At 33.1% G+C, this 11,050-nt stretch overlaps 1 protein-coding gene across 1 annotated transcript in view; it reads right to left on the bottom strand.

The window, feature by feature from the left end:
• Nucleotides 1–963: 963 nt before the first annotated feature.
• The window catches only part of hpo (serine/threonine-protein kinase hippo), a 73,988-nt gene continuing 63,901 nt past the window's right edge, over nucleotides 964–11,050 (bottom strand). Inside the window, exon 15 of the mRNA XM_068354320.1 lies at nucleotides 964–9,388. Coding sequence (XP_068210421.1) covers nucleotides 9,230–9,388 — 159 coding nt within the window. The 3' untranslated portion in view covers nucleotides 964–9,229. The remainder of the gene's footprint in view (nucleotides 9,389–11,050) is intronic.

Below are 11,050 nucleotides of genomic sequence, written 5' to 3'. Positions count from 1 at the left end.
CATTCAACCCCGCACCACCCTCCCTTCTCGTGCATCTCATAACCTTACTCTTACCCACATTAACTATCAACTTCTTTCTCTCACATACCCTTCCAAACTCTGTCATTAATTGACCAAGCCTCTCTTCCGAGTCTGCAACCAGTACAGTATCATTTGTAAACAACTGATTTACCTCCCATTCATGATCACTCTAATCTATGTTTTCAATCCTCGACCAAGCACTTGGGCATTCACCTCTCTCACCAACTATGGCGACATCACACATCCCTGTCTCAGCCCCACTCTCACACTTTCTTTCCTATCCTAACACAGGCCTCATACGTTTACCATAAGAATAAGAAGAAGAAGAAGAAGAAGAAGATATTCATTATTAGCACGATCATTTTCTTGACCTTCCCTTCAAAAGGTTAAATGGGAAATGGTTTTCTCAACTCCCAAAATTTCTCATTACGAATTCTATACTGATTGAAATACACTTCAAAATCCCTATCTAATATTATCAAAAGCAAAATAATGAAGCCATATTTCTTGAAATGAGACCATCCTTTTATGATCTTATCATAAAACAATAGCAATTATAAAACATATTTGTGAAACAAACTACAAATAAGAGATAGAAAAAAATATCTTCCAAGAACTACATAACACACTTTTCTCATCTGCAAAAAGTTTTCTATGAAGAATCTAAAAACTAACCTTATTTACTCAGATGCTCTCTCCTCTTGTAGTTTTTGTACACTTACTTCACATCACTTGCAATAGTGTAAAGAAGACTCTTAATTCTACTGTTGCTCATACCAGTGAGACATACTTTAAGGCCTAATTTCACCATCTCTGTAAGCATTTAGAAAAATTTGACGTTTAACGCACATTGCATCATTGAAAATAGATGTTACTGACTTTCAAACAATGTACAGTACTCTGCAAACCCTAATAACGCAGTAGGATAATGAAACGTACGTCAATCGTATTGTCGTTCATATTATACATGATCTACAAAAGACTGAGATATCGCTGCAAAAGTGATACTCACTGTCCTGACATGGCACCCATGAGGCAGGAGGAACAGATTTATGGGAGATGATTCTTGACTTAAGAATACCTCCTTCACAGGTTAAAATCATCATCTATAATCAATTTTGTGTAATCCTTGGCAATCCTTAATTGGCAAGACCCAAGATTATAAAAGCTAGCACAGCAGGAGTTGATATACAGTACAGAGAAAGAAAAGATTAATTTTGTTTAATAAAACTGCCATTACTTAATTATTAAGGAAGAGAATTTCTAAAAAATACAATGTAACTAATAACTCATCACAAGTGTGATGGTTTTACATCAAAGTTATTAAAAATCTTTGGGATGCACCAAATTTTCTTCCTTTCTAAATGCTGCTGACCAAACAATATGTAACAAAAAAACAGATTATGGCCAAAGCAATGCATATAAAACATTTCACCAAGCCTTCAAAATAACTTGCCACTGGATGAGGGGAACACTACTGAAGGCCTGACAGCACTTTGGCATTGAAAGTTATGAAAATGAAAAGATCTGTGGTGACTAGTTCTTTAGAAGGCTTCGTGAAGACTGGATCCAATGACAAACTGTCATATTCCTTTATATACTTCTTAAGTGTTTTAGTGATGTAATGTATAAATGTAAATAATAACCATAACCTGAAATAATTTAGAAGAAAAACTCTCCTGCAACATCAAGTTCGAATACTGGATTTAATCATCAAAACATTGCCTATGTATTCCTATACAAAATGCCCTACCACACTAATCAAACGTTAGCACAGTAGTTCATATAATGCAGTGGATGTCAAAATATACATGTCTCCCATAGGAAAAAATCACCTACTGGAAAAAGGGCAGTATGGAATATAAACAGCATATATTGTACATTTTGAACACCCAAAAACATATTCACACATTTCTTTTATCTCAATGTGAATGATGCTTTGGAATACATTACACTATGTACAATGTAGAGCCTTGGTGGGGCTCACGATAACCACAACTATGTATTGCTTTATTTACTATATCATTAGTTTTATGGGCTGCCCTGAAAGACACACTAATTTCAAATCATCAAAAGAATTAAGTCCACTAATCTTCTCAATACAAGAATTTTCCGAGCAGCCATCTATGCATGACACAATTCATCACCCCTCAAATACCGGTCAATAACTGACAAATCAATCAACATTTCCATGTATGCTGTTGCCACAAATCCAAAAAATTGAAGACTTAGCACCTAGGACATCTGACTTTCACAAAGGGATAAGAAGTGATTCTTTGTCATGGATATACTGTACTGCATAAAGGTTACTTAACTTTGTATTAAAACTGCATTATTCTACAACAATTATCAGGCCACAATTTAATAATAGTGCATGTCCTGGCCTATACAACAACAACAACAACAACAAAGAAATCTCAGACTAAACATTCAATGAACACAATTCTAGTATATGAGGGGTGATGCAGAAATGAGGGTGCCTGTCCATGTAGGCTATTGAACACAGCCATATGTTTAAAAAAGTAATATACAAATGAAAGCCTTTAAAATGTATACATAACACATCTTGTCAGACACCCAAATTTCTCTGAATAAAAAAAAAATATCTGCAATACATCAAACCTGTTTAGCACAGTTGATATCACAAATGATAACTAGGTTGAACAAATGACAGAATAGCAACCAAAGGTAACTGATGTTGGAATAAGGGTAGAAGGATATGTGATAAGTGTGTCCATACGTAGCATATTTCATGTACATTGTACATAGAAATCAAAACATCCTAAAATGAAGTATAGTACATTAAAACCAACGCACTGGCTGATATGATGGATGACAAGTGATCGAACTGCAATGATTAACGAACCTTAATCAATAGTGGACATCAATAGTAGACTGTCCGAGCATTCCTTTCATACACTTAGGCTCCCCGGATTATTATGGAACCCAGAAACCATTCTGCATTGAAAGATATGCAACATTTGATTTCAGTTTTCAGAAGACTTGACAAAACAGGCCAAAACACAAGATGTCTGCTTCTAAAAACAAAACCAGAAAGAACTTGCAGAAATTACTAAATAGAAAAAATACACACTAAAAAAGCCACTCACTATGGCTTATGTTAGTTAAAGTTCTTTAATTTTCTTGAGACAGGGCATGCATATTAAAGCAGTTAGAGGAATTCTCACAGTCTGAATTTCATTAAAATTTTGTCTAAAAAATGCAATTTTGTCAGCTCAGTAATGGGATACAAAAATAATGCAAAAAACTCATCACTTAGGTTAAATTTTGATGGCCAACTGTCCTTATATCAAGCATTGTTATCACAATAAAATGGAATTAATAAATAGCCAGATGGTGAGATTAAAGTAAAATTACCATTTTCAAAGAGCATCCTCACTAGATGCATTTCATACAGATCTTTGGAAAAATCAAATGTTTTTACCTTTGTGCAAGAGAAAGGGCTGAAAAAAATATTCATAAAACAATAAGCCAAAGAGCATCAATGATAATACCATGGCAAGACTTCACAAAAGTACCAAAAGGGAATAGATCTCACTGTCAAGAGATAGTATGATCCTCCGTAGAAAGTTAATCAAAGGGAAAAGCACTTAACAATTTTAAGTCCCTCCCAGCTATAAAGTTTAGAGGTGATAATGAAAATGTTTAGACCTTTAACTATAAGATCTTTCAGACCATGTGAAAATCTTCCAGCATGATGAACCAAATTCAAATAATACACATACACTTCAAAGTTTCTTATCAGATATGAATAATTTACGACTACCTGTATTCGTAATTTTTCTAAGAGCAAAACAAACAAGGGAACCAAAATTCTCTATTCACACATCGCATTCATACAAAGAAATATCTAAAGACTCCTCGGCGAAAAAAAGGCGGTTTTGTACTAACAATCCAGACATCACTTTCCTTGCAAAAGCTGGAGTAAATAGGTTGTGGCTTCCATACCAGCTCATTAATTGTTTAACAATGAGAAAAAAATTAATTACATGTACAATAACATTTTTCTTTAAGAATTGGCTTTGCCTTAATTAATAGTGATAATTTTAAGAAAGCCATTGCACTGTTATACCTTGTGTGGGATGCTAAAGCACTGTTGACAGCCGCTAAGCCAAGGAGGCACCAGATTCGACTGCACCTAACCCTTTTCTTACTATTAGCAAATGTCTGATAAAATGCAATAGAAATGTCAAAATAGTAGATACAGAAAGTGGGGGGAAAATGCAATCTGACAAGAGTGAAAGATTTAACTTGCTCTAAGATCAACAACGCAAGAAGCTCTACTGAAAACAGTGGAAGGTGAAAGTTGATCGTCCTCTTATCAAAAAGATTACAGCAAATGAAACATGTCTCTCCTTAAAAGACTGATGTGAGAGCAAATAAAATAAGCCTCTCTACAAAAGACTGATGTGAGAGCTAATAGAAAACAAGTCTCTCCACAAAAGACTGATGTGAGAGCCTGAGAGGGAAGCACGTTGTACAGTGTATGGCTACTTGCATTCAAACAGAAGTCGACACCTGCACCTCCTTCAGCCCGCAGATTAAATGAGGCACCAATTCTCAGTTGCAAATTTAGACAATTATTCCTCTACATCAGCCACAAAATATTTCTTTCTTTAACAGCCACTGGAGAATTAGTGCCCAGGTCTACCTGAGATATGAGCAAAACAGTTGTTGAAATATTTGATGGAAACTGTACAGTATAGTGGGGCAATGGAGGCACTCAGAACAGCATTGGCTATGACACCGGGAATGACTACTAATATTACAGACATCTAGAAATGATAAAATATTAAAATTTCTTTGCTTAAAAGTATCCAGACAGATACAGCAAGTTGCTTTCAATAATGTTTCCCACCTACCTAGATTTAACTTGAACAATACAGTATTTTTTTTAATAATTCTCAAATTTTGCACAATATTGGTAAAATGATTATTGTAAGTGTAGGTTTCTTTCATGGTGAAATGCTACATTTGTTAATGAAGTAGGTTGTAGGATTTTCATCTTATTCTACTTTGAAGACACGACAGAAATGAGCTGAAAGATATATATATTTGAACAGAAAATATTGCATAAAAAATATTCCCGTTTTGAAAAATTCTATATTTTCCATTATGTGTGATTTTGATGACTAATAACTTCTGCTACATAAAATAAATGACTACCAAAGAACCTTAAGACTGCATTAAACTCAAGAAATTACCTCATTATCAAATGTAGAGTTTCTTAATACAGTTAGCCAACAATTGCTGGACTGTCAGACTTGAGTGCAAATATAATCAACAGGTGTAATTTTATGAATTAGAAAAAAAAAAAAAACTTTTAATGGTATATTTGTTACTCAGCAACTTTGTCCAAAAAATATTAATAATCATACAGGCCAAATAACAATATAAAAATACTCTATGGGCAAGTTCAATTCCTGTATCATTTAGAATATTTAAATATAAATGTACAATCAAAATAGAAAACAATGTTGTTCCTTTCCCTTTGAGTTGGCATACTTATTAGAAATGAGAAGCCGGCAAAAGGTACTGTTAGCAGTTGCCAGACATCCTTCTCCAATATAAAACTACAGGAAGCCACTGAACTAGAGTGGGACTTTAACTTTGCCTTTAAATGAAGTGTTACTGTATGCCAGCTAGAATGGCTTTTTGGGACTTTTCAGTTACACAATGTTAACTGGAATAACTTCAAGGGATGTTTCCAGTACCTAGACTTCTGTAAACTGTGAATTTGAAATGAAAATAATATATGACCTACAAGTAATAAATATATAAAGATCTACATATAAGCAAACACATTCTCATGCTTGATATAACTATTCGCCCTGGATAAAGCTTACTGACCTCTTCTTGATATCTCGTTATGAACAATTTTGTCAACTAGCACAAAATTCATGAGTGGTTTACTAATCAGCTTGATTTCCATTTTTAATAACACACAGTAGACACCTTCAAAAATACTCTACGGGGAAACGGTGCAAATAAAATCCGTCCAAGACAAAATACTGACACTTCCCCAGCTTACTTTACAATATCCATCAGCTAACACTGTTACAGATGATATTTTCTCCCGTCCCACCCCAAACCCTACTTGAAAATATGTGACACTTAAATATGTACCCCAGCAGACTAGGAACATAATTGGTTTTATATACAATCAAACAAGTAAATCCCTTTGATTCTCTTGGTTCTGATTCTAACCCATTCATCATAGAATTCAGATTTAGTAATAATATGATAACAATATCCAAAATGAATGGACTTAAGTATCATGAGTGTGTGAACATATATCTATTGTATACAGGCTAGCAAATATACAATAAATAAAACACACATTGTGTAAAGTTATATATATACTGTACTGGCATATACATACAAACATATGCACAAAACTAATCATCTGGTGCATTTTAAAAAGCCTGTATATGGTCTTAAAATTTATGCTAACAATAGAAACTTTTTACCCCAGGAATGTACAATTTAGAAATATTTATGAGATTTCATCAACTGTTCCACATGGCAATCATATAAATAATGGAATTCACCCAGTTACACAATAACCGCACGACCCTAAACACGATCATGCAAATTCTATAAGCAGTACCTTACCTCCTGAGCATATGCTTATGTTTACAGAAGGGCGAGACTGTGACAAGACAAGAATGCCATTGCATGGTCAGAAGCAATGGTCACTGCCTGCATCACGGCAATGGCCATTGCTTTTGTCCCACCAATGGCCCTTATTGGTTTATGTAGTAATTGGCTACTTATGTTTTAAATGCTTCTACTAATAGGAGTTTGTTAAATGTGCCAATGCAAAAAATTTATAACATAAAAAAAAGGTTAAAATAAATATGCTCAATGGATGGCTTTAAAGGTTAAAGAATTTTGTGCATCACATGCTCATCTGCCTTGGTCTCAAATTTCACAGCAGCTAGCTACATTATGGCACAAACTATTGTAGGATGCAAACTTTAGGTCCTCATTAGACAAAGAAAAAAATAAAAATAAGGTTTTATATATTGAAGTTTTCTTCAAGCTGAAACAATGTGAATGCTTTCACTGAATATTCCCAAAAGAATAACAATTTATTTTCTACCTGACAATGAGGAACAAATATATTTCACAAGTGATATGCACATTAATTGTGTTTGCTGCAAACACTGCAACATATATAAGCACAAGAAGCAGGGACCAAAATAATAAGTAAAAAGAGCTGGCAACTTTTCAAAGGGTGACTAGAAGTTGTGAATAATTGTTCTCATGTAAACTTTCTGCTCAAATCTGTTGTGACACAATGTTCTTACATGTGACGTTCAAAACAAAGATGAAGTCTGTGCAAAGCATAAGGTGGGAGACTCAAATTATTATTCTTCTTGTGACAACTAATTCCGACTGGTAACAATTCACTTCACAGAGAAATGAACTCGTAATTCAGTGCAGAAAAAAAGCAATAAATTTCTTTTGCTAAAAGATTTGATGAAATCATTGTCAAACTACTTGCTAAATAACAACGGAAAATGGCCCACCTGTCAACTTGCTCAGGCTACAGCCTTGTTAAAGGAAACAACAGTAGGGGAAAATAATTTTCCTTTAAAATTGTTATAAGACTTTGTATGTGTTGAGTTCCTATTCAACAAGAATCCTAAACATCTAGGCCATCTTGAAGTGACTCGACCTTTTGAACTTGAACAAGCCATAAAACACACTGTTGGACCCTCGCTCTTAGTAGGTAATATTTCATATCTATAAAAAATATCTATTCTGCAAATTAATAATGAAGCAATTTTGTCTAAAAAAAAAAACATTGGTAGGTCTAAATATGGTGATGTTTAGTTGAATCCCAATAGAAAAATCATACTCAATAAAAATAAAGGTTATCATATTAACCGAGTTGAAAGTTAATGTACCACATATGTTATAATACCTTACTTAGTCTTGAAAAACCTGTACAACAAACTAAAGTATAGAGAATCATACATTTAATAATAGAATTTTTCAAATGGAAAAATTACTCTGGGCTGTGAATTTGAACACGTCCAAAATCTTGAGTGCAAAACTATATATAAACAGATTACTTGTGTAGCATTCTAAGAAATTATTCACACAAGAAAAGAATGATTATGAATCATTATTAGATGAAATCTAAGAACATACAAAACATCTGAATTGGGATGCATATGTATTATGTGTTTTCCTTGTGATAAAACACTTGAAAAATTAATCTGCAATTATCATACACTAATACATACTAAAATACACAGAAAACTAATGGTTCTACAGAAACAGCAATATGAAAGTAAACTGACTAGGTTTGCTTGACTATTAAATGTATCCAAAAATTATCATACATAGTGAATGCTTACTGCAGGTTATGGCTGACTTGAGGGAACAGATGCAAGTATGTATTACACAATTTGTCTACATACTGGAAAGATTATCAACAGTTAAGATGTTTAAAGCCGGTAAAAAGATAATACAATAAAGATTAACGTTTAAAATTCCCATAACGTGGTTCTCACTTTTGAACAAATAATATGTCACCGACTGAAGAAACCCAACTCTTTATACAGTCGTTATGAACAGAAGTTTAGAAAATATTAAAAAAAAAAATTAACTAACTCGAGCAAGGGTCACAACAAAACCATCACACACGATTTCCTCTTCCCAAGCAACCAGTGCTTTCTTTACCATATCTACACCCAAACATTTTGGTTTAAAGAGTACATTACAAACTTCCCATGGCACGGTTAATTGAAAAAAAAAAAAAAATCCATGGATAAAGTTTTCACCTTTCATACATTTTACAAAGCAACCAGTGCTAGCTTTAACATTACTTGCATAACTCTGTACTCACCAAAGTTTTTGAATCACATGGCACACTGTATATCCACCAATGAACTTACACCGGTTTTCTATTAATACTTACAATCCTCTGATTTGATATACTCCTCTTCATAGGAACACTGTAACTCATTTTAGTGATGCATTTGAAACTGTTGCAAACCTAGATTTCGGATGTGTTTAATATCCATTTATGACTTTGGGATAAGTTGCTCTCACACCTTCCTTCTGCAGAGCGACACCCTTCAAGCGTCATAGAGGCAGTGTCCAACACCACGCCTTTGGAAGCTTACAGTAAATTGAACTGTACAGTAACTACATTTATACAACAAATATGCTAAAAATTTTGCTGTCTTTTTCTCTTTTGGTCCATGGCATCTAGAATGGGTTGTCTCTTGGCCTGATATCGCTGACGGAGCTCGTCTATCTCTCGTTCCATTTCTTGGTCTAGAGTTGCCATCCGTTGATGTAGCTCGTCGTACGTTAGGTGTTTTAACTGGAATGACGTTGACCATAAGTACCTCGCAAGGACAACTTAACTTAAGCTTTAGGCTGCAACAATTTCTAGATTTGCAATTTCCCATTGAAGTACTGATTTGGCTCATAAACGAGCAATCTGTGGAAATTTCTTTTAAGGTTCGTGATCCTAACATCTTGAACAGTCAAAATATGTTGACTTGCCAAATGGTCTCATAAGCCTGAGCAAATTTTTTTTACAAAGGTGGCTAAAGAATTGCAAATTCATTTATATTACAAAAATTAATTCAAATAAAAGTACTGTACAGTACTGTACTGCTTTCACAAACAAACTTTATTACAAAAATTAATTTAAATAAAAGTACTATAGAGTACTGTACTGCTTTCACAAAGAAACTAAGAGAATTGCAGATTCATCTATAATACAAAAATTAATTTAAATATAAATACCAAACTGCTTTCACAAAGAAACTTTTTTTATTATGAACTACGAACATACGCCAAAAGACTGGACTGATTATAAGCTCCATAAAACATTTGAATGATTGACACTTCTTTATGCATAGAAAAATATTAAAGGATAATAAGTCGAAGAAAGATCTGTCCAACCATATGATATACAGAAGCCAAAAATTCTGCCTAATTGAATAAAAGAAACATCTTTCTTTCTTAAAAGAGATTTAATCAAAACATTAAGTGGAATATTTCTACTTTGGTATGTTAAAGAAGTTGAATAGATATGTGAAAATGCCCTAAGAGGAAAGTAAAAATAAAAGGAAAATCACACATATCTATGGTAAATTTAGTGCATCAAGATAATCTCCTAAACTAGGAAACAACATAAATTTTGAACAACTCCAAATGTAGAGGAAATTTAAATAATAAAAATTTTTGTAGGACTCTGGACAAAACGTAAAACATTGCAATCAAATTATTTAACATGTTTAAAAAATATTTTCATAAGACAAATGTAAACAGACAAAATCAGTGTAATTCCAATACTTCCTCCAATAACACAAAATTAAGAAAAATAATTACTAACATAAAATTATACAAAAATTATAACTATATTTTCAATATTAACTTTAAAATTCTTGTTAGAAAAAAAATTGAGTGTCAAAATTCTCAGTTTATTTTGGCAGTCACTTGTTCTTCCAACTCTCCAGTAAGAAAATAAAAATATATTAAAAAAAAAAAAATATTAAATTATCCTTTTGAAAAAAATATGACACAATCTAATAACATTTCATCATTCTATAGAACAAAATTACAAAACCAGTCATAACCACTCAAAAAATATATATAGCCTACTTAACCTTCTGTTTAAAATTGTATGCTATCAAACACTACTCTACAATGATGAAATGTAAGACAAGAATAAATGAAAGAATATATGATTTTTTCAAGCATGAGTGATCATAGTACCGAAAAAAATTTAGGTCACAAATGCAAATAATTTTTTTTTTTTTTTTTTTTTGGGGGGGGGCTTTTGTTCTAAACCAGTGGTTCCCAAACTCTTTTAGGCTGCAACCCCCTGGCCCCCAACCTTTCAGATGGAGTCCTTGTGGCCCCCTTCTCCTTGATACACTTTAAACTAAAGAGCTGTGCATATGTTTACAATTCTAATGTCAATTTCATTTTCTATAAACTGCATACATTTTTGGCCTGCGTTTATGACATG

The sequence above is a fragment of the Palaemon carinicauda genome, chromosome 30 (assembly GCF_036898095.1).
Source record: "Palaemon carinicauda isolate YSFRI2023 chromosome 30, ASM3689809v2, whole genome shotgun sequence".
Taxonomy (NCBI): Eukaryota; Metazoa; Arthropoda; class Malacostraca; order Decapoda; family Palaemonidae; genus Palaemon; species Palaemon carinicauda.
Note: the sequence above shows the minus strand (reverse complement) of the source record. Positions and strands in the feature narration are given on the sequence as shown.